Source organism: Alligator mississippiensis, chromosome 6 (genome assembly GCF_030867095.1).
Source record: "Alligator mississippiensis isolate rAllMis1 chromosome 6, rAllMis1, whole genome shotgun sequence".
In the NCBI taxonomy this organism is placed as follows: domain Eukaryota; kingdom Metazoa; phylum Chordata; order Crocodylia; family Alligatoridae; genus Alligator; species Alligator mississippiensis.
The window spans coordinates 41,503,062-41,527,997 of record NC_081829.1 but is presented as its reverse complement, the minus strand read 5'-3'; the positions used below and the strand labels follow the sequence as shown (position 1 = coordinate 41,527,997).

Below are 24,936 nucleotides of genomic sequence, written 5' to 3'. Positions count from 1 at the left end.
AGGGCTCCTCCAGGGAGGCAGCCCTGGACCTGATCCTTTGCCCCACCCCGGGCCAAGACCAAAGCTGAGACTAAGATGCTGGGGATCTATTATAAATGTGGGGAATATGGGCACTTGGCCCAAGAGTGTACACAGCTGGACAACCCAGACCTAGTTCTTCAGCGGCTAAAGGCCCAATGCGGGGCGGGAAATGAGGGACGGGTGGAGCAGAGAAGTCGGCTGTGCCCCAGAGCCTGCCAGACTCCCAAGCCCTGGTCTCAAACTCACTGCCTGAAGAACTAATAGGCCCTAGGGCAGAGATCCCAGAGGCAGTGAATGGCAAAAGGTATATGGCCATTCTGGATAGTGGATCGCAAGTGACCATCATATTTGAGTCCTTCTATAAAAAACACCTTCAGCACGTGGTGTTGCATCCTCTTCATAGAATCATAGAAGTAGGGTCGGAAGGGACCTTGTAGATCTTCAAGTCCTACCCCCTGCCTGGGCAGGAGGAAAATTGGGCTTAATTGACCCCCGTCAGGTGGGCATCAAGCTGCTTCTTAAAGACCCCCAGTGTAGGAGCCAGCACTACTTCCCTTGGAAGTTGGTTCCAGATCCTAGCCACCCTTAATGTGAAGTAGTTCTTATGAATGTCTAAACTAAACCTACTCTCCAACAACTTGTGGCCCTTATTCCTTGTTATCCAGGGGGGTACTAGGGGAAACAAACTCTCCCCCAAACACTTCTGGTCCACCCTAGTGAGCTTATAGACAGTCACCAGGTCCCCCCTCAGCCTTCTCTTGTGAAGGCTGAACAGGTTCAGGTCCTGTAGCCTCTCATTCTAGGGTCTGCCCTGCTGTCCCTGGAACATGCGGGTGGCCCTTCTCTGGACCCTCTCAATGTTGTCCACATCCCTCTTGAAGTGGGGTGCCCAGAACTGGACACAGTACTCCAGCTGCGGCCTGACCAGTGTCGCGTAGAGTGGGAGGATCACCTCCTCGGCCCTACTTGAGATGCACCTGTGGATGCACAATAAAGTCCGGCTAGCCCTGCCGACCGTAACCTCGCATTGTCAGCCCATGTTCATCTTGGAGTCAGTGATGACTCCAAGATCCCTTTCTGCCTCCGTGCTCTCAAGAAGGGAGTTTCCCATCTTATAAGTATGCTGCTGGTTACTACTGCCCAAGCGCAGCACTCTGCACTTGTCAGTATTGAAACGCATCCTGTTTTTGTTAGCCCACACCTGCAACCTATCCAGGTCATTCTGTAGTCTTTCCCTCCCTACTGACGTGCCCACCTCACCCCAAATTTTGGTATCATCAGCAAATTTGAACAGGTTGCTTTTCACCCCGTCCAAATCGCTGATAAAGAAATTGAACAGTGCAGGCCCAAGGACCGAGCTCTGGGGGACTCCGCTGTCCACTTCCCCCCAGGTCAAATATGACCCATCCACCACCACCCTCTGAGTACGACCCTTCAGCCAATTTGCAATCCACCTGATTGTGTAGGGATCGATGCCACAGTCGCCTAGTTTTTTAATGAGGATGGGGTGGTCAACAGTGTCAAAGGCCTTGCTGAAGTCCAGAAAGACTACATCCACGGCGACACCTGCATCCAATGCTTTTGTGACCTGATTGTAAAAAGCAATCAGGTTGGTCTGACATGACCTGGCCCTAATGAAACCGTGCTGGTTGCCCTTGAGCATCATCCCTGATGCCGGCCCATCACAGATGTGCTCCTTAATGATCTTCTCAAAGAGTTTCCCCAGGATTGAGATAAGACTGATAGGTCTATAGTTGCCTGGGTCCTCCCTCCTCCCTTTTTTAAAGATGGGGACCACATTGGCTGTCTTTCAATCATCTGGCACCTGGCCTGAGCACCACGAGCGCTCGTAAAGCCGTGCCAAGAGCCCTGCAATAACCCCTGCTAGCTCCCTCAACACCCTGGGGTGGAGAGCATCTGGACCTGCTGATTTGAACACGTCCAGCCCCTCCAGAAGCACTCTAACACGGTCCTCCTCAACCTTAGGTCTTGAGGTGTTCCCCTCTAGTCTGTCTTGAATCACGGTGGGGGAGTCCCGGTCCTTGCACAAGAAAACGGAGGTGAAGAATTTGTTAAAGAGGTCTGCCTTCTCCTCTGACGCAACCACCAGATTGCCCAGCGTATCTTGCAGGGGCCCCACATTTCCCGGTGCCTTCTTCATCCTCCCTATATATTTGAAAAAGGACTTTTTACTATCTTTGATCTTGGACATTAGTCCTAGTTCTATGTGCGCCTTAGCTTTCCTAACAGCCCCCCTACAGGCCCGAGCAGTGGAGGTATACTCCTCTTTGGAAGTAGCACCCCCCTTCCACTGGGTGTACGCCGCCTTTTTGGCAACCAGGCATTCCCGGACATCCATGGTGAGCCAGGGAGGCTTTTGGGCACTCTTGCCCCCCTTACTTCTTGTTCGTCACCCCTTGGGCCCTGAGTATCATCTCCTTAAGGAACGACAACTCACCTTGGACACTGAGTTCCCCTGCCCTTGAGAACTCCAGCGCCTCTCCCACCAATCTCAACTCGTTGAAGTTGGCCCTCTTGAAGTCTAGGGCTACCGCCTTGCTGCAGGCCCTTGTCACCCTGCTCTGGATGGTGAATTCCAGCAAGCGATGATTGCTATTACCCAGGTGGTCAAGGACCTGGAGCCCCTTTACCAGGTCATCACCTGTGGCCAGGACCAGGTCCAACAGGGCATTTCCTCTAGTGGGACTGTGCACCTCCTGGGTTAAGTGGAGGTCCTGTATCTCAGCCAGGAACCTCCTGGAACGGTCCGACCTGGCTGACTGCTCCTCCCAGCAGATGTCTGGGTAATTTAGATCACCCATGACAACTACATCCCTTCCCTTAAGTGCCTTTGCAAGCTGGCCCCAAAATTCCCAGTCCAGCTCCTCCCCTTGTTTGGGAGGTCTGTAGTAGACCCCCACTGTTAAATCCCTCTCCCCATGACCCCTTTGTATCTTGACCCAGAGCACTTCAGCTTGTCCCTCCTCCAACCCCATTTTGCTGGCAGAGGATGTGTGTTGCTCTTTGACATAGAGCGCCACACCCTCTCCCTTCCTTCCTTCTCTATCCTGCCTGTAGAATCTATAGCCCGTAATGCTAACTGCCCAGTCATGGGATGAATCCCACCACATTTCTGTAAGCCCTACTATGTCTGGGTTTGAACTGGCTATTCTGAGGGAGAGTTCCTCCTGTTTATTCCCCATACTACGAGCATTGGTATACAGGCATTTAAGGCCTTGCATAGCTGCTCATGCCACCCCCCAATTAGGAATACTATCTGGACCCCTGTTTCTTACCTGGGCACTCCTTGCATGTGTCACCTGTCTTGCTTGGGTGGTGTCTCCATGTCTTCCTGCAGTCCCCTCCCCCGGCGAGGCTAATTTAAAGCTCGCCGTACGAGATCAGCCAACCTGGAAGAGAAGACACGCTTGCCTTTAGGAGAGGGGTGAAGCCCATCTTGCCCCAGCAAGTCCCCTTACTGGGCTGGGTCTATGTGGGCTTAGCCAGAACCCATACCCATACCATGGGTACTTAGAAATTCGTATTAAGTTCCCCACGTCTGTGGCTGGGGTGGAGAAGAAGGTGAACTCCATTTCCCTAATGTGCCCGGACCCAGGTTGGATAAAGGGGGCCTCCCTCCTCATTGGGACCAACTCCATTATATTCTAAGACCTGGCCTGATATTGTAGGCAACAGGCTGGCCCGGAATATCAGGAGCAGTTACCAATGCACACTCTATGTTCTGACTCCTATGCCCGCTGGGAGAGGAAATGTATGGGAAAATCCTCCCAAATACTGGGAGCTTTGCATTTCTCTGGGATGGCCCCCCAGAAAATCCCTGCCCAAAGCCAGTGGGCCCTACCCACTACATGCAGGTGTCGGGGAGAGCCCCAGCAGCTAGGACCCATTGTGGTAGAGACCCTGTCTGAAAAAAGGGGATTGGGGACTTTGAGAGTCCCCAATGGAGTATTCGAGGCTCGAGAATTGAAAGGGGAGCAAGTCACTGTAGTGTTGGAAAATCCTTCCCTAAGAGATGTAGTCGTGCACCCAGTGCAAAAAGTGGCCCCTGTATGGGAAGCAGACATGGTGAATCTGGAAAAAAAGGACAGTGCCCTGCACATCCATCCTAACTGGTTTTTCTTTGGGGATTCCCCCGCACCTGAGGAATGGAAGGTCCGATTACAGAAAAAACTCCAGGCCTAGGCCAATGTATTTTCCCTGCAGGACTGGGATGTAGGGGAGGCAAAAGGAGTTGAGCACCAGATATGCCTTAGGGATCACAGACCCTTTTGTGAAAGATCATATCACATACCACTGGCTGAGATGGGAGAGGTCCGGCTGCATCTGCAGAAGCTGCTTGACCACAAAATCATCACCCTTAACTATATACACTATACATGTGTATATAGTTAAGTCTATTGACTCTCCTGGCCTGGTTCTATAGGGATGGAGGGAAACTGAGCGGTCTGCAGTGCCCACCCCACAACACACCTGCCAGCTAACAATCCCCTTCAATTGGAGAAGGAGAGTATATTCCCAAGTTATCTGGGCTACATATACCTTGCTGGATAATAATAGAAGGAATTGATGTCAGATCTATTGGGAAGGAGCAAGGGTGTCAAGTTAGAAATTGTTATTAGCTTCCATATGAACAGAAACAATAACAGCAATAACAGCAGGGTTGAGTTACCCCATCTATTGTCCCGCTTAGTAAAAGATGCTGCCCCAGTGGCAACCAATAATAGAGTTAAATAGAGGAAAATCATGAGTCAAGATGAATAAAAGTCAAATGGTGAATGAGGGTCATTAAATTAGAAAATGTGTGATGTCTGTAGCATAGTATTGTGGTGGCCGACCGGCTGCTGGGCTGTGGCCAGGAGCCCGAACCGTCAGGTGGGTACTTTGACGCGTAGTGTGGAATTAGGTACGGATGCGTATTGGTTGCAACAAGGTTGTTTACTTACGCTACTGATGTGTGCAGCGTAGGAAGAACTGGCTTAATTGCAGTTACAAACGAGTTACAAACGTAGCGAGAGAAACGTAGCAAGAGCCCTTGAAGCGAGACAAGACGTTCCATAAACGAATTACCGAGCGCGCAGGAAAGGGGGTAAGTCGGGGAGGTCGGTGACAGGGAGTCGTTGGTGGGTGATCAGTCCGCCAAGTTTACTCCGAGGTGTATCTGGAGTTCTCCAAAGTGGGCGGAAACTGCACGGACTTTTATACGTTTAGAGTAGCCAATGACGGGCTGCTAAATAGAGCGCGGAATGGCTGATGTCACAGCGCACTTCCATGACCAAATTTGGGAGTGGAGGTCGGTCCATACGGTCTATTGTGACATGGGCACTTGCTCGACTTGGTTATGGCAAGTATATGTGTAAACATCTGATGGCACTGTGAAAATATTTATCGGAATTTCAGTACTGTAAAATTTTGGAGAAATTCTGTAACAATTAAAGAGAGTTCCTGAGTAACAGGGAGACAGGCATCATGGAGTAAAGCTACCCCAATTCTCCAGGACATGGTAAAAAAAAAAAAAAAATAGCTATACTGTAATTTCTTCATCATTAATAACTGTGACAGCCAGCTCTCTCCTAAGGGGAGGGGGGGGAGAAGAGAGAGAAATGTTTACCACTTTACAAATGGAGGAATAATCCTATTGATGAGAATTCAGCAAAAGTTGTAAGAAACTTGACAGTTATCTCTTCCCCTTCGGATATGTCAGGGTTGGGCAAAATACGGCCCGTGAGGCCATTCTATCCGACTGGTGGGGCCCCTAAAAAATTTTGAAAATGAATATTTTTCTGTCTTTGGTTCCTATCAAAAATGACAGGAACCAAGGGTAGTAGGACCCAGGGAAAGCCCAGCGGGCTCCCACAACAGCAGGGCCTACCAGGCCCCACCCCCCCAGCTGGAACCCCCAACAGGGGCTTCTGGCCTGGGACTACATGGTTGGAACCTCAGGTAAGGGTGGGGGAAGGGCAGGGAAGGAGCTGGTGTGGAGCACTGGGAAAAGTGGCCCCTTGCCCGCCCCGTGGCCAGAGCTCCCTGCTGCAGCCACTCACAGCCCAGGCAGGGCTGCCTGTGTCTGCTCAAAACAAAATGAGGGCAGGGGGTACATGGCAGGATGCCCTGCTTGTGCCCCAGCCCTGCTGCCCCTGCCCCCCACCCAAAGCCCCTGTCAGCAGCTACCGAGAACCTGGGCCAACTGCAAAAATCTGCTGCCTCTCCACCCTGGCCATCACCTGTGCCTGCTCAGGACAGCCCCGCATGCGCTGTGAGCGGCTGCAGCAGGGAGTTTGGGCCATGGGGGCTGGGGGGTTGGTCACTTTTCCCCATGCTCAGCACCAACTTCTTCCCTGCCAGCGAGCAGGGGGTCAGAGCTGTGCGCTGCCCCCCACCTGTACCACAGGGCTGGCGGGTAACTGGGAGTGAGCAGGTACATGGGGCCCACACTGGTGTCCCCAGGGCCAGCGCCAGTGGGGTCCAGAGCAGGGCAGCAGGAGTACAGGGTTCTGGCCGGCAGGTGCTCTATGGAGCTGGGCCAGCTCCCCCCTCTCCCTGCTGGTGCAGCCCAACCCAGCTCCACAGATCCCTGCCAGCTTGCGCCCCGCTCTTGGCCCCACCGGAGCTGGCCCTGAGACATTGGTCCCAAGATGGTGACATGGGGGCGGGGCACCTGTCAAGGGGCAGGGCTATCCATGCGGCCCTCGACAGCTTGCCAAAACTGGGTAAGCAGCCCTCTGCCCGAAATAATTGCCCGCCCCTGAGATATGTTCTGTTGATTATGACTTTGTTTCAGGAAGCAAAATTGCTACTAACTTCCATATGAACAGAAACACTATTGCAGTAACAGCAGGGTTGAGTTACCCTATCACAAAGCAAACTACTGTTATTTATAAACATTCTCCAAACAATTTTTTATTTTATTTCCTGTTCTGCACCTGACAGTATATGATGTACACAAATGCACATTGAATTAAAACTTCTATAGAATTTGACGTGCTTTGTCACAGAGCATTGAAATGTGCATTTCTGTCACATTTTAGGTTGTAGAACTTAATTATGCTGTCATAATAAATTGCATGTGATTGGACTAGCAAATCCCATTCAGGTTACATGAATTAGTACAGGACAGAATGTGTTTTAAAAATTACTAAGAATAAATTGATTATGTTCTTTCTAAAAATGTATGTTGGCTGCATTATTTCAGTGGAGCCAAACTGGTTTATATTACCTATGAATCTGGCCCAGGTATATTGTCTTGCTTCTGAATTGTAATGATGTGTTAGTTTCATTTATTCATAATACATTAAAATAATGCAGTGCACTTAAATCTGATGGGTTGGGAATTACCTTGTATTGTGTGTTAATTTGTCAGCACTTAAGTATAGTTAGCTTTTGCTTCTTTGTATAGGATTCTCTCACAGAGAAAAGAAAAGGTTCTCCAGGAAAAAGGAATGGATATAAAATGATTAAATTTGACCAGGGAAGTCTGCAGGTTCAGAATTTGAAACTATTTAACATGGTTGTCATTGTGATTAGATTTTGAACTTGTGTCCCTTTTAAATATATTACACGAAGGCCTATTAGGAATCCCTTGGGCCAGGAGTGGCCAGCTTGCAACCTGTGTGCTGCAAGTGGCAGGACAACCTCTGTATGTGGCACATGGCAGATCAGAAAGAGGACATGTAGCACAGTGGCAGATAGGGCAGGGAGCCAAAAGTAGAGCAGCAGATCAGACAAGGAGCAGAGGGCTGGGAGCACAAAGCAGAGCATCAGATTGGGCAGAGGCAAGGGTAAGGGATCAGAGTAGTACTCAGAAAGAGTGAGGGGTTAATTTGTACCACACCTGCCAAAAAGTTTGGCCTTCTCTCCCCTGGGTCAAGTCCAGTGCCCTGACATAATACCTGTCACAAATTAGTGAAGCTTCATCTACTACTAATGACCTTTGTTCCCATTTGGAAGGCTGTTCCAGAACTTCACTCTCATTCATGATGGTTAGAAACCAGACTTAATTTTAATTGTGGCCAGTTCCTGTGCCATCATTGTCCTTTAGCTTAAATAGCTCTTCTTCTTAATGGTGTTTATAAACCCCAGTGTATTTATAGTGCACAGTCATATTTCCTGTCAGCCTTTGTTTTACTAGACTAAACAAGCTAAGTTCTTCAAGTCTCCTTTCATGTGATTGGCTTTCTGAATCATCCTTATAGCCCTTCTGATCATCCTAGTAGCCCTTCTTTGCACTTTTCCAGTTTCAAATCATGTTTCTTGAACATACACGACAAGAACTATACACAGAATGCCAGATGAAGTCTAACTAGTGTTTTGTGCATTGATATTAATGCTACCCTGTCTCCGTAGGAAGTATCTGGATTAATGCATCATATGGTCACATTTGTTTTTGTAGTTGCATCACACTCATAACTCATTGTGATCAATTAGTATGCCCAGGTTCTTCCCTTTTTAAGTCATTTCTAGCTAATAAGTTTCTAAGATTTATCAGAAATTCTTATTAGTAAAAGATAAATGTTTATATCTGGCCTGGGAGCTGGGAGCAATCTGGTAATGCAGCCCCCACAGCCCTAGCCCACTGGGAAGGGCCTGGCTCTGGCAGCCCAGCCCAGCCCAGCCCAGGCTGGCCATTCTGCATCCACCCTCAGCAGCACCCACAGGCCAGCTTGGCTCAACCCCACAGCCCCAGCCCTGGATGGATAGCAGGACCATGCCAGCCAGCTCTGGCCAGGCTCCCTGATCCCCAAGCAGGATCGGGGGGAAAGGTGGGCAGACCCCGGCTGGAGTCCCATGCCTCCCTGGAGACAGGTGAGTTTAATCCCCCACCCCCTGCCCTGGCACAAGCCTGGCAAGGGCTGCTTCCCCCTACCCCTCCAGATACACCCCGGTGGGGGTCCCTATAGGCCAGGATGGGGTTTTAAACCCTCCGCAATCATACTTAGCAGCCTGCCAGAGCCTGGCCATGCCCCCCAGGTCAGCTTCCCTCTGGCCTTGTGGCTGCTGCCAAAGGGAAGGAAGGGCTACTCTAACACCCCCAGCTTCTAGCCTGAGCCACTGCAGACATGTGCCTGCATTTCCAGAATCAAAAGTGAATGTCTATTCAGTTGCAAATCGGACCAGTCTTTGCAGGTTACTCTAACCTGTAAAGATTGGATCAATTCAGGCTTCAGCTTTTTGAATGCCTGTCCCTAGTCCCTTGCATATATATATATGCTAGAGATTATTTAATAAATCATCTATATCGATATCTATATCGATATAGATATTTAAATAGATATAGCTATCTAGATATATATGACTGATTCTCAATGTGGAGATAAAATTAGTAGCACCCAGGTATAACAGCATTCTGAAGCTACTTTTAACTCTTCATGAAAAGCTCTCTAATTTCCACAAAGAATTGGGAAATCCGTTTTGAGGTTATGTTTGCACATTGCCTTGTAAATGAAACTGTGCAAAATGGCCCTGATCCTGCTAAGAGAATGCACAGATTCTATACGAAGCCCTCCTGAGAACATTTGAGGTTTTTCTGAACAGGGGAAATGTATCACATAAAATGACCTAACTCATTTCTTTGTGACTGTTAAGTTTTAGTTTACTTCATAGTGCATTGGTAGATGAAACATGCATTTATTACGAGACTTCACCAGAACATTCGTCTATTCAATTTTTGAGCCATGGAGTGAGATCACTAATTTTTGTGCAGTTAATATCACAACTTAACAGAGAGCAAGATGGGGAGATTCTGTTGTACTTGTTATTTCATGCAAACTTCAACAAGAAATACATTTTAAAAATAAGCATTTTTATTTATGAAACAAGGAAAACATGTATATATCAGGTTATCAGAACTGCTGACCAAGTCATTTCATTAAAGGCTTTCCTTACTCTTGCACTGAATACAAACTCAGCTTATCCTTTCTAATTTCAAGTATTTTATTAAGAATTTAAGTTTCTAGACTTTTCCTCCTTATAAAAGGTTAATAAAGAAAAAGTGATGACATTCATTATTTAATACTACTGTATTGATGTTTCCTAACTATAAAGCTTCTTCCATACCAGACTTTGGCATTATTATTGTTTCATTTACAGTCAATTGCTTTAGAATGGTTTGGTTATTTTATTGTTCAGACACTGCTTAAAGCTTTTTCTGAAGGTAAGATTAAAGTATGTTGCATTTACTTTTTCAGGCTGTTGGCCTAGTGTATTACTGAAAAGGTTGTATAGACCAATGCTTCTGTCATGGTTTTATTTCAATTCTTGTTTCCTATTCTGTCATAATAATGCGAGTAGAGTTGTTTCATTGTACATTGCGGTTAGAACTGTCCCAGTTCTATGGCTTTATAGTTCTGTATCCAGATATATTCTCTTTTTGTATCAGTTCTGTCTGCATCTTGCAGTGGTGAAATTTCTTTGTTACTTCATTACTAAGAAGTCACAGATGTGTGAAAAGTAGGCCACAGGTCGAAGGCTCCATGCCCTCTACCCATACAAATTGAAAGTGACAGACGCCTCCCTGCTCTGCCAGTAATTTGCCTCCATGTTAAATGCCTCTGAATCACTAATTAAAATGAAAAGTTCTTGGGTCTACCAACAGACAGATTGAGTTATTTATGGTGGAAGCGGCCACCAACAGTAATTGCAGCATATCCTTGAACAAATACAAGCTTTTGCGTTCAGGAATAGCGCCAGGCTGACAGAGGTCATGGGGGTCAAGCCCACTGAAACAAGAGGCCAAAGAAAGGCAAAATCAGTACTCTGTTCATCTTAATACAGAATCTTCTTTGTCTCTATTAACTATTTAGGTGTTCAAGCTGCTTTTTAGTCCTTTGAGGCCTAATTATGCTTGCTTTATTAATCATAGTAAAAACTTAATTATGGAAAAAGTGACTAAAAGTGCTACACTTAATGCAGCCATTGTATGTATGTATTCAATGTTTATGCCGCTCTTCTCAACAAAGGCTCAGGGCAGCTTACAGTAAGACAACAAAATAACTTATAAATAGGAGAACAAGCAAGAGAACAAAACAATTCAACTTAAAGCAAGTAGAATATCTGCCAGCTACGGGCCTGGAATGGTGAATTTTTTAGTTTAACTGTCTTAGCTGTTTTTTCATTTAGTGAATAAGCAGATAAATATTTTAACTTTGTAGTCGGTTGCATTCCCATGAGTTGGCCTGATTTCTCAGTGGTGGTTTATTGTCTGCCCAAATGAGAATCCAAGAAGAAATTAATGTTCTGAGATGGTGCAAAAGTGATTATAAATAATTTATTGCATTGCTGTCTGCTGGAATACATTATCTTTTTCAGCAAATGCTTCACCCTACTGACTCATAAAAAACGTGAATAGGTTATAGTGGGAGAAGAGAGGGAGAGGTTCCACTGTCTTCTCTATCTGATTTCTTGGAGCCCGAATGTAAAATGAGATCAGCTACATTTTAAAAAATAACTTTAATAGTTTTGTACAGCTCACACATCTTAAGTGGTTATAATGGTAAAAAACTGAGTAATTAATTAGATTTCCATGCAGTATTATTTTCATTTAGGTGTTTGCTATTCTACAAGCATTTTCTAAAGTGTGGTATCTGAATGGAATGTTTCTGTTGCATAAGAGGCATAACTAAAGAACTCACTTACTAGTAACCATTTTTTAGTAATATAGTAGTAATACATTGCTAAGAGTATAGAGGCTAACAGTTTTTAAATGGATTGAATCTCTTCAGTGGTAAAACAACACATATTCCTAAGACTATGTTTGCAAAGTAGGGTGTAGCATTATATCTTATGATCTTGGTAAAAATTCTAAATATGATTTTGATCCTAAGGTGCACTCAAAAATATCTTGTGAGTATTCATACTGAAATTGTGGCTTCAGTATAATTACAGTATTCTGTAAAGTGGCTTAATCTCAGTGATTTTTGTTTCCAATAAATGTATGCAGTTAATTTGCAGTAGGGCAGTTACATTTGATCCATTTAAAATATTCTGCTTTTTTCCCTTCTTTCAAATGTGGAAGAATTTTAAGTAGCTACTTAACATCTTACTTTCATTATATCTTTCAGGAGGCAAGTTGAAATAATTATTAAATCATCATTAGCTACTAAATCATTTAGCTACTAAAGCTTATATGAGACTTCCCTGAACCAATCGACCTTAAAATTTGTCAAGCAGGAGGGCCAGTTGCTACAGGTGACAGTACACAGGAAGGTTTCAAAGTGAACAATGACTCGCCTGAAGGCTTATGTCAGATTACTAGGAGCCTATCTGCTCATTGTTTTTCAGGTTCAAGGTAAGTGTATATTTAGTAAAATAATCTCATGGTTTATTTTGGTTTTTTAATAATTGTAACGGAGTTCCTTTTTGTTCCCTTAGGTTTATGAAACTAGTTCTGTTTACACATCTTATTGTACAATCCCATGCTCTTACAGGGAAAAAGTTCAGGTGGCTGAAGTGCTTTTATCTTTTTACTTGTCTAGAAAATATAAAGGGCTTTTAACAGAAAAATGTGTATCTTTGCATGTTAGGTTGAAGTAGTTAAATCAGATTTAACACATATGCAATAAGAAATGTATTTAGAGAAAAATACTGCACTTGATAACAAAAACCAAAACTTTAAAGTAAGATGGGAAATAAAGACATGATCGATTGATTTGTTTAAACTTAACATTAAATCAGTCTGTCCTCCTCTGTGATACACATATGAAAAAAATTATTAAAGCTAAATAATTAAAGTCTTTATCAATTATACTGTCATCTTATTCACATTGCAAATAACTGTTGCTTTTTCTCTGGATCTCCTGTCATGAGTATGTATAGATATCATTGTGGACAAATGATTAGTCATCTTCACAGTTCAGAGAAGCAGATTTGCAGATGGTAATTAAACTGTCATTCATATTCTGGACATAAATCAATAGTTGTTTGCCAAGTTTGTTAAAGTAGTACATGAATGTTTTACTTTTGAATGTAGTTCTCTCCCAAGTCTCTCCACATTAGCACCCAGAGTTTTCCAAATGTTTCAAGAAGCAAAAAATCTTACTGTTTTTTGCCATAAGGCTCTCTGGCATAAAAGAATGGGAACTATGGGTGCCTATACACGTACATTGAGGCTGCTCTGACGCACTGTAATTGCACACTCCAATTACAGTGTGTTGGAGCAGACTCTCTTAATTGAGTCTGCTATAGTGTGGAAATTACTGTGCTCCAGCAGACTCCAGTGTATCAGCATCCGTGCTGAAAAATGGCACTGGGGGTGCTTTAAAGCTTATTCTATGATCTTGCAAGTTGCAGTTTAGCATAGCAGTATTTATTACCATATTTTCTTCATACAACATGACCCCAAATAAAACATACAAATATGACACCCTAAGGGCATTTATAGACATGCTCTGGGAGGTGGGGGCAGTCGAGGGAAGCACTTTCATTAGTCAGCTGCACTAATTAAAAGCGCCCAGGCACAATGGATATTAGGGTTCCTGCACTGAAAAATGGCAGTGGGATGCTTTGAACTAAATCTCATTGGACAAGTTTTAGTTTTAAGCCCCTCACCACCATTTTTCAGCATGGGGCACTGATACACATGATGCTGGAAGCTGCTGGAGCATGTCAATTTCCACACTCCAGCAGACCCAGTTAATTGAGTCTGCTCTGACATGCTGGATTTACAGCACATCAAAGCAGCCTTACTGCAAGTCTATAGGAGCCATAATTTGCCCCAGAAAAAAATGGGGATAATGGCTGCCAGTGCCCTGCTGCTATAAGGTTTGTCACTTGAAAGAGAAACTGTATTCGATTATAACAAACTGTTACATTTTCAAAGTGCAAAATGAGGATGACTGTAGCAGTGGAGGACAGCAGCTTTGGCAACATGTTGCAGAATTGTGCCCTGGTGGATTTGGGAAATGAAAGACGCATGGTGTGAAGATTGTTTGGACAGCTCTGTGAGATGAAGATGAGCTCAGAGTAAAGTAGCAGTATGTTCAGCATATAATGATTCTTTAAGTCCATAAATGCATAGTCACACTATCATCAGCTTCAGATAGTAAGAATCTGTGCTAGGCTTAACAAAGAGGCAATACTTTTCTTTCCTTTTTTTTTTTTTAAAGAGTACTAAGAAAGGTAGAGTCAACGTATTCCCATGATAGCCCTCCTAAGAATTGCTTATGCATTAACAAAACTATGGCATTATCTCTCTCCCATTCCTTAGCCTTCAAGGAAGATAGGGTATCACTGGCCCTGTATTGTGCATCCTTGTTGCACTTTGTAGCCTTACATAAGAATAATGTAGCCTTAATATAAGAATATAGTCTTATATTATGAAAAAGATGAACCACACCTTAATGAAAAGCACAGTAAAAACGCAGTCTATTCAGAATCCTGTGGTTAAAGCCCCCTTTTTGGAATGTTGTAAGAACTGCCCCTCAGCATAACAAAAAGAAGCAAATAGGATAACTTGTGTTGCTTTAACCATTACTTTTTTTGTTTTAGGCATGTTTGGTCAGGGACTAGAAGTGTGCCAGACGAAGTAGTAATGACAAGAGAAGACAGGAGTTTATTTGTGTCTCTTAACAAGAAACCATCCCAAATGTTAAAATCTAACAGATTCTCGCATTTAAAACTAACTGCTTTATTATAACAAAGAGAATAACATCTATCTTGTTAACTGCTCACTTAAGTTACAACTGTCTTGCCTAGTGGGATGCAGGCTAAAATGGTCAGGATTCAGAATAAATCATTTAACTACTGATGGTTCTTCAGTGCCTTTTAATAATTCATCCTGAGGAAAATTTTGAAAAGTTCTCCCACAGTTGGCTGGTAAAGAATCCTAGTGTGCCTTAGCACAAACAACCTGGAATATTCCCAGATTTATAGCAGTACAGAGAGGTAGTTAGCCAGGTTAGTCTGAAGTCAGGCAGAAGACACAGCAGGGTGGCACCTTAGAGACTAATTTATTCAGACAGGCATAAGCTTTTGTAGGTGATAGTCTTAGACTGAAAGTCCATTTATAGCATCTGATGAAGTAGGCCTAGAGAATATTTCCACGACTTAAAAATGTTGAGTGTCAACCCACAGTAGATCTGACCTCTACACAGCACAGGAAGAAGGACTGTGCCTGAGGGTCACAGCTTCACTCTGGACCTGCGCATGAGACCAACAGCCTGGGGTGCTTGTACATGTGAAAGGAGGTTTAGTTCTCCCTAAATTGAAACGGTGGGATTTTAACTGGTGGGTTTTTTGTTGTGTCGATTAAAAACCCACCATTTCAAATAAGGGGCTTCCGTCACATCACAGTGATGCCCCCACCCTCTCTTCCCACCCCACTACTGCAGGCAGGCTCCACAGGGGGGGAAAAAAAAGTAGTGAGGGGCCTGATCCTTTATTTTATTTTATTCCCTCCTCCCCGCCCCCCGAGCCTGCTCATCTTTCCCGCCACTGGGTGCAAGCTGCCAGCAGGCCCTGAGCTGCTGGGGGCCCTGCTCCTTCCCTCCATGGTGGCAGCACCCCCTGGGCAGCACCTGCCCATTAGCAGCCCACCTGGGTGGTTCCAGGGGGTGCTGCTGCTATGAAGGGAATAACTAGGGCCCCCCACAGCTCAGTGACTGCTTGGCCCGCCAGCAGGTCATCCCCCAGCTGCAGGAGATGGAGGAAGGCTCCAGGAGAAAAAAAAAAGCAGTGAGGGGCCCAATCCTTTTTCTTTTTCCAGAGCCTACCTGAATTTCCCCTGCCTAGGGGGTGAGTTGCCAGCAGGCCGAGTGGTCCCTGAGCTGCAGGGGGCCCCTGTCCTTCCCTCCTCCAGCAGTGCCCCCCCAGGACTGCCCGGGTGGGTGCCGCCTGTGGGGCACCACCACTGTGAAGGTTCAGGGTCCCGGGCAGCTCAGGGGCCACTCAGCTTATTGGCAGCTTGCCCCCCGGCCACAGGAGAGGCAGGTAGGCTCCAGCACCCTGTGCACTGTTCCTGCTGCCTTCCTGCCACCTGGGACCAGCCGGGAACAGGCTGGGTTGCCGCTGGGGTAGTGCAGCAAGACGGCAGGAGGGCGGATGGGTGTGCTAGCAAGGGGAGAACGCGGTGGGGATGGTGCACAGGGTGCTGGAAGCCCACCAAGCCCGAGCTTCCCCAAAAACGTCTGGGCTTCTAGCGCCCCGTGCACTGTCATGATTTGTTAGATAGCAAACTAAAATACATCGGATGGGTTTTACCTTGCTGTGTAACAAGGTCATTTAAAGTGAAATACCCTGTTGCACGTGTACGTTGTGATGAAATTAAATTGAAATACACTTCTGCAGGTGTAAATATTGATGCCATTAAAGCAATGCAAAAGGGCAATTAAGCCACTTTAGTGGCCAATTTTGTCACGTGTACAAACACTCCAGGATTAATAGAAGAATGAGTTAGAGGTTACTTAGAGAAGCTAGATGCTTTCAAGTTGGCAGGGAAAGATGGGATGCACCCTAGTGCATTGAAAGAATTGGTTCTTTTTAAGAATTCGTGGAGGTCAGGTGATGACCCAGATGACTGGAAAAGGACAACTATAGTGCCCATCTTTAAAAAGGGAAGAAGGAGGATTTGGAGAATTACAGATCAGTCAGCTTGACATTGATACCTGGAAAGATAATGGAGCAGGTCCCCAGGAAATCATTTGGGAAGTACCTGAAGGAGAACAAGGTGGAGAGGAAGAGCCAGCCTGGATTCTGCAAAAGCAAGTCATGTCTGATCAACCTGATTTCCTTTTATGACAAGGTGACAAGGTCTGTTGATTGGGGGGGGAAGCAGTGGATGTGATGCACCTTGAATTTATCAAGGCTTTTGACACTGTCTTCCACAACAGTGTCTGTAATAGGCTAAGGAAATACAGACTAGATGACAATACTTCAAGGTAGATATATAACTGGTTGATTATTGTACTTGCCAAATAGTCCTCAGTGGCTCAATGTGTAGTTGCGAGGAGTATCAAATGGGGTTACCCAAGAGTCTGTCTTCAGTCTGGTATTGTTCAGCATCTTCAGTTATAATTTGTAAAATGGGATTGAGTGCATACTTAGCAAATTTGCAGAACACCAAGTTGGGTAGAGTTGAAGACACTCTGGAGGGTAGGGCTAGGATCCAGAAACAACTGGAAAAATGATTTGCAGTCAACCAGATGAAAGTGAGCTGGACAGCATATAAGCACATGCACAAATGCAGACTGAGGAATAACTGGCTTGACTACAGTACTGCAGAAAAGGACCTGGGCATTATAGTATTATAGCATTATAGTAGACTGTCAACTGTCTGTTCTTGTTGCAAACAAAGCCAACAGCATACCAGGTTTTATTAAAAGGAGTATCCCTTGGAGATTGAGGGAGGTGATTCTTCTGCTGTATTCAGCACTGGTGAGGCCTCACCTGGCATACTGTGTCCAGTTTTAGACCTGACACTTGAAGAAGGATGTGGATAGATTGGAAAGAGTCCAACAGAGAGGGATAAAAATGCTGTGCCAACATCCAAATCATTAATAAATATGATGAACAGCACTGAACTTAGGACAGACCCCTGTGGGACTCCACTTGAAACCTCCTGCCATTCTGACATTGATCTATTAGTAATTACATGTTGCTTGCAGCTATTGAGCCAGTTGTCTATCCACTGTATAGTAATTTTGTCTACCCCATATTTCTCCAATTTATGAGAAGGTTGTGCGGGACATTGCTGGAAGCCTTGTTGAAGTCCAGATACACTGTATCCACAGCATCCCCTTTATCCATCCATCTATCAAAGGAGATCAAATTTGTTTGACACGATTTGTTCTTTGTAAATCCATATTGGCTGCTTGAGATCAGCCTTTCCTCCAGATGCTTGCAAATAGCTTTCTTTAGGATATGCTCCAGTATATTATTATCACACAGCAGGGTGATGTGGGAGAAGGGAGGAAGTTAGCATGGACAAAAAAGCATGCATGCAGGAAGCGGAGAGACAACTTTCCAGCACAGCACTTGACTTTGGATCTTATGAACAATACCAGAGGGAACTTGACCAATATAAGAGGGAACTACAGAACCTCTTAAAACACTACCTCTGGAAAACAGAAGAGAATTTATGATCCCACCCTCCAGGAACCAAGGCTAGGCACCTGTTATTTATTACCCAAGATCCACAAACCTAGCAACCCAGGAAGCTCCATTGTCTCTGGCATTGGTACTATCACAGAGGGAGTTTCTGGGTGCTGTCTCTCTTCTATTCCCATATGCCACTGTTTTTTTACTACATTACCTGAATTCACTTTTATAGCAGGGGTGGGCAATTATTTGGGTCCGCAGGCCACACAGGGAGTTGTTGCAAGCCAGGTCAGTATGCACGCTTTCCTCCCTGCCCCCCACCCCCTGCAGCAGTTTTTTCCTGACCACCTGCACCCTGTGCTTAGCCCAGGGCTTGGGCCCTGCCCATGTGGATCCTGGCCAGTCTTCCTGGGGCCTGGGGCTGGCACTGGGGCTGCTGGGAAATGGAATCCGGCTTCACAACTGCCCCAGCCCTGCTGCATGCCCAGGAGCAGCAGGGTGTGCCTCAGGCTGTATGGCACATGGGCCAGGCCTGCAAGCTGGATTTTGCTCACCCCTGTTTTATAGCCATTATGTCCCTCTGGGTTAACTGCTTTGTTTATTTCTTTGATCCTTAAACCTACCTTTGCCTTTCTTAGCAGTGTCCCCTCCCCCTTTCCATATCCTTTTTATTTAAGTTACTTTATTCCTTTCTGTTTAGTATACCTGCTCCCTGCAAGTCCATTCATACAACATCTGACAAACTAGGCAGTCACCTACAAAACCTACGCTTATAAATTTATGAACAAGATGGTCTCAGAGGTGCCACCCCACGCTGCCTTCTGCCAATTTCATAGGGAGACAGTAATATGGGTTAGTATGGCTTTACAGCAGAGAGAGGTAATTAGCGTTAGTGTGAAATCGGCAGAAGGAAGGGTAAATTTGCATTTTACAGACTAACTAAATCAGTCCCTTGATAACACCTAATAAAAACAAGCTGATGCTTACGAATCTTTGATTTAGTAGGTCTATATGATGCAAATCTACCCTGTCTTTTGCCCTTACAGCAAAGTTCACACTTTGGCTAACTTTGCAGGGAAAGAAACCATAGCAAAGACCACTCAACCAGGGGGAAGAGCTGGACCAGGACTTCTCCGATCAGCTTATGGAGGCGGTTAGGTCAAGGGATGTTATTGTCATGGGTGACCTAATCTACCCAGACACTTGCTGGGAGGAGCAGACAGCCAGGTCTGACCGCTTGCGTAGGTTCCTGGCTGTATTACAGGACCTTCACCTTATCCAGCAGGTGCACAGCCCCACTAGGGGTAATGCCTTGCTGGACCTGGTCCTGGCCACTAGGGATGACCTGGTGAAGGGACTGCAGGTCCTTGACCACCTGGGCAATAGCGATCATCACCTGCTGGAATTTAGTATCCAGCACCGGGTATCAGGGGCTTACAGCAAGTCTAAAGCCCTTGACTTCAGAAGGGCCAACTTCAATGAGCTTCAGAGATTAGTGGGGGAGGCACTGAGGGCCCAGAAGGCAGAGGAGATGGGAGTCCATGAGGGATGGTCATACCTTAAGGGGACGATCCTCCAGGCCCAAAGGGTAACAGTCCCTGAGAGAAGCAAGGAGGGTGAGAGTGCTCAGAAACCCCTTGGCTCAGCAAAGGCATTCAGAAATGTCTGAGGATTAAAAGGGGTGGTGTACAACCAGTGGAAGGGAGGAGCTATCACCAAGGAGGAGTACTCCTCCTCTGCCCAGGAGTGTAGGAGGGCTATTAGGAAGGCCAAGGCAGAGATGGAACTCAGGCTAGCGTCCAGGATTAAGGACAACAAAAAGTCCTTTTTCAAGTACATTGGGAGCAAGAAGAGGGCACCAGGCAATGTAGGGGGCCCTGCAAGACTCAAATGGTAATCTTGTGGCTACACCAGCTGAGAGAGCTGATATTTTTCACAGTTTCTTTGCCTGTTTTCTTGAACAGGGACCAGGACATCCCTCCTACCAGAGGTAGGGACAATCTCGGGGTAGCTCTGTCAGGCCTTCGGTCAGTGCAGATGTAGTTAGGGATCTTCTGGAAGGGCTGGACATTTTTAAATCTGCAGGTCCAGATGTCCTCCACCCAAGGGTGTTGAGGGAGCTGGCAGGGGTCATCGTGGAGCCCTTGGCCCGGCTGTATGAGCATTTGTGGTCATCTGGCCAGGTGCTGAAGGATTAGAAACTAGCTAATGTGGTCCCAATTTTTAAGAAAGGGAGGAAGGAGGACCCAAGTAACTATAGGCCTGTAAGCCTCACCTTGATGCTCGGGAAGATCTTGGAGAGAATCATCAAGGAGCACATCTGTGGGGGCCCAGCAGGAGAGATCATGCTCAGGGGCAATCAGCATGGGTTCATCAAAGGCAGGTCCTGCCTGACCAACCTGATTGCCTTTTATGACCAAGTAACTAAATCCTTGGAAGATGGTGTCACCATGGCTGTAGTGTTTCCAGACTTTAAGAAAGCCTTTGACACTGCCTCTCACCACATTCTCATCAATAAATTAGGCGACTGTGGCATTGATGCCTACGCAGTTGGATGGGTAAAAAATTGGCTGATGGGGCACACCCAGAGAGTAGTAGCGGACGGGTCGTACTCAACCTGGCGAGATGTGAACAGTGGGGTCCCCCAGGGCTCAGTCGTTGGGCCCGCACTGTTTAACATCTTCATCAGCAACTTGGACAAGGGGGTGGAAAGCACACTGTCCAAGTTTGCTGATGACACTAAGATGTGGGGTGAGGTGGACACACTTGAAGGGAGAGAGAGACTGCAACTAGATTTAGACAGATTACAAAAGTGGGCAGATGAGAATAGGATGGGGTTCAATGTAGACAAATGCAGGGTGCTGCACCTTGGGAGAAGGAATCCACAGCATACATACAGGCTGGGGAGTTCCCCTCTTGAAAACACAGAGGCGGAAGGGGATCTTGGAGTCATTGTTGACTCCAAGATGAACATGAACTGCCAATGCCAGACCACAGCCAGCAAGGCCAGCCATATCTTGTCATGCATCCAAAGATGCGTCTCAAGCCTGTCCACAGAGGTGATACTCCCTCTCTATGCGACTTTGGTCAGGCCATAGTTGGAGTACTGCATCCAGTACTGGGTGCCGCACTTTAAAAAGGATGTGGTCAGCCTGGAGAGAGTTCAGAGGAGGGCCACCCGTTTGGTGAGAGGGCAGCAGGACAGGGTCTATGAGGAGAGACTGAAGGACCTGAACCTATTCAGCCTTGGCAAGAGGAGGCTAAGGGAGGACCTGGTGGCTGCCTACAAACTCATCAGGGGAGATCATCAGCAAATAGGCAGAGCCCTTTTCTCCCCAGCACCACCTGGGGTGACAAGGAACAATGGTAATTAGCTGATGAAAAATAGGTTTAGGTTAGAAATCAGGAGGCAATATTTTACAGTTAGGGTGGCCAGAATCTGGAACCAACTTCCCAGGGAAGTGGTCCTCGCCTCTACCTTGGGCAAATTCAAAAAGAGGTTAGATGATCACCTGTCTGGGGTTTTGTGAACCCAGCATTCATTCCTGCCTGTGGCAGGGGGTCAGGCTAGATGATCTGATCAGGTCCCTCCTGACCCTAGCTACTATGAAACTATGAACTTCCCAAGGAGGATGCAGTCCAAGTGTTTCTAGCTTGGAAGATCATAAAGGTAGGGGACTTCAAAAAGTAAGTCGTCTACCATTTAACAACAAACTTCTTTTAAAAGTTTTATTTAGGAAATCATAGAAACATAGTTTTTGGAAGGGAGCATGCAGGTTCTCTGATCTAGGCCCCTGCAAGATGCATGTTTACTAATAACTAACCTATTCAAAGCCTCTTGAAAACTTCCAGTGAAGGAGGTTCCATTGTCCTGTTGTTCTTAGTTAGAAAGTTTTTTTTTTTCCCTGAGATATAATCTAAATTTACTTTGCTGTCATTTAAACCTGTTGCTTGGTAGTTCTACAAAGGTTGGAGGAAAAAAGTTCAATTTCTAATGTTCCCAATAGTTTGATGACATCCCAAAGTGTGAGCAGAAGTATTCAAGCCTTGTGCGATGTTGCAAGCATGAGAAAGGAGTTGCAAAATGTTTCCCTATCAGTTGAGGTTTATCTCTGGAGAGTGGTATCTTTGACAGAACATCAGACCAATGCCTACTCCAAGGAGATACCATTTTGCTCTACCATTCTATAATGCACTGCTCCCTGCTCTGGAAGCAAAAATTAACCTGTAATTGTCTCAGTGAGCTGTGAACTGGCCCATTGCACATGGATGGTAAGATTCTACTGGGGTACCCAGGGAATGAGCAAGGTAATGCCTTGCCACCACCATCTGACCCCCTGAGTTTCAGTTCCCTTCCCCCTGCTCCAAAGCCCTACAGCCCCTGGAGCCCCAGAGCCGTCCAGCTCCAGGAGCCTCAGCTTCCCCCATGAGTTAGGAACAGTGTCAGCCAGGCAGGTAATCAGTGCTTTCCTCTGCACTGTTCTCAGGAATTAACTGAGCCAAGGTGTGCTGGAATATCTGCTCCATGTCCCTCTAGTGGTGGAGTCTGAGTACTGCACGCTGAGGCAGGCACATTAAGCATGTGCTTATCCTCTTACATCCCAAGTTCTGCTACAGCGCAAAATTCCTGTGTTGGAATGGCACAAATTGAACACATGCCAAAGCCTTCAAAACACAGCTGCCTGCTCATTATGCCTTTGTTCTTGAATGCAAAAGTTAAAGCTTATGGCACTGTCAACAGCAGAGTATTACAAATTGTTTTTCAGACTTTGCAGGGAAAGACCATAGCAAAGAGAAGTAAAAAGGGAGCGAGATTAAATGAACTCTTGCCAAGTAAATCAGGGATACCTACTGTACAAATAGACCTAGTAGGCCATATAGAACACACAGTTCTTTAATAGTAATAACATATTTCAAATATTTATTACTAATAACATCAAGATTGATTAAAAGCAAATATTTGTATATAATATGAAAATAATATTTACATAAAAGATAGTAAGTCTTTTTGTAATGTTTTGTTATTTTGGGGGGATATGTTTTTTCAGAATTGCCTGAACCAAGCAAACTTTCTGCAAGTATTTTCTTTCAGATAATTAAAGCAAGAAAATGCACACAGTATGTTGTGCTAATCTGGAGGGAAAGATGGAAGTCTGTATGTTGATTAATGCAGTAAGATTAAGTTTCATGCATGTTTCTTTTCACATGTAACTGCGCAAAGTGCAAGGGCTCATCTGGCATACCTTTTTTACATTTTAAAGAATGAAATGCAATGTTAGAAAAATATTCTTACTTCTCTAAAGTTAGTGCTTGGTAAATTTGACAGGGAGCCATATGAACCAGTCAGTAACAGGCATTTTTTTGGCACCTGGCACCTGAAGGCAGAAAGAATACGTGCAGTTTAGTAGAAGCCTTGCTTGCTCCTTGATATGCTCCTTCCCTCCACTGAGTTGCATGTGGTTTCTTCTAACAGTACCACACACACACACACACACACACACACACTCATTTTCTTTTACCTTGAGCTTCCAACCCAACCTTTGGAAATGGCCACAGTTCTAGCATTAAATATGTGTAATGTCGGCAAATCTCTGATAACTCACACTTTGAGGATCTGTGGCATTGGAAACAGTAGAAGTAGATCAGGGAATGAGAGAAACATTTCCCTAATTTGGGGAAGTTATGTAGGTAGTTTGGTTTGAAAGGAAACAAAGAGGACATTCAACGAGGCAGCTGCTGGGGAATAAAGTTAGCAGGCATATGAGCTAGTAACTCTGTTCATAATTCTCTCCCATGACCAGTGTCTCTCTCTACTTGCACTCCAGCAACCTGAAGTGATACTCAGTTCATAGATTCATAGATTGTAGAGTCGGAAGGAACCACAATGGATCATCATGTCCGACCCCCTGCCCCTGGCAGGAAACAGGACCAAGGTCAGATGACCCCAGCCAGGTGACTGTCAAACCTCCTCTTGAAGACCTCCAAGTTAGGTGATAGTACTACCTGTCTTGGAAGCCCATTCCAGATTCTGGCCACCCTTACTGTAAAAAATTTCTTCCTAATATCTAACTTAAATCTACTCTCTGCTAGTTTACACCCATTATTCCTAGTTACTCCCTAGGGTGCTCTGGTAAATAGTGCATCACCATTTCCCTGTTGTCCTCCCTTGATAAACTTATAGGCAGCTACAAGGTCTCCCCTCAGCCATCTCTTGTGAAGGCTGAAGAGATCCAGATCTCTCAACCTCCCCTCATAGGGTCTTTCATGGAGGCCTTAGTCTGAGAATTCTAAGACTATTTGCAATGTTACTTAGCCCTGTTTACAGTCTGTTAAAGCAATTTTATGTATGGATATATATTTCAAGGCATCTACATTGAGTGAAAATGAAAATTACTTTAACACTGAAGATTTCTCAAAGGTCTGAAACCTTAAGGGTGGCAGGAATTACCACTACTACTCTTCAGGATTTAAAATCCGGTTAAATTTGGCTGCAGACAGTTTTACTTAACATGTAAGAAACTATGTGTTAAGTACCTACAATCATTCATAAAGTAACATCTTTGTCAATCCCTTCTGTACATTTGTCCATGCAATATGTGAATTAAAAAGACAGTTTCAGAAAGAAATGAGAAAATTCTTTAAAACCTCATCTGCAATATAAGAATTAAAAGGTGGTTACCCTTTTTTCAGTTTTTCACATTATGCTTTTCACAATTGGAACGTAAATGAGATCTGCTGGCTAAACCAGATATTTAAGAATTCAGTTGATAAGTATTTCTGAATAAAATAGTTACCCTACACAAAGTTACTGACACAAGATATTTGAGAAGTTTCTTTTACATGGTGTATAATCAGATTTACATTTCCATT

At 45.2% G+C, this 24,936-nt stretch overlaps 1 protein-coding gene across 4 annotated transcripts in view; it reads left to right on the top strand.

Annotated features, from left to right (window-relative positions):
* BMPR1A (bone morphogenetic protein receptor type 1A) overlaps nt 1-24,936 on the top strand; it is a 180,349-nt gene that overhangs the window by 116,507 nt on the left and 38,906 nt on the right. For 2 of the 4 annotated variants that reach the window (XM_006263165.4, XM_059729827.1), the window contains exon 3: nt 12,096-12,322. In XM_006263165.4, coding sequence (XP_006263227.1) covers nt 12,256-12,322 — 67 coding nt within the window. In that variant the 5' untranslated portion in view covers nt 12,096-12,255. Of the gene's footprint in view, nt 1-12,095; nt 12,323-13,812; nt 14,007-23,050; nt 24,019-24,936 lie in introns of those variants that run through there. The other 2 variants (XM_019497124.2, XM_059729828.1) reach the window with 2 other exon arrangements.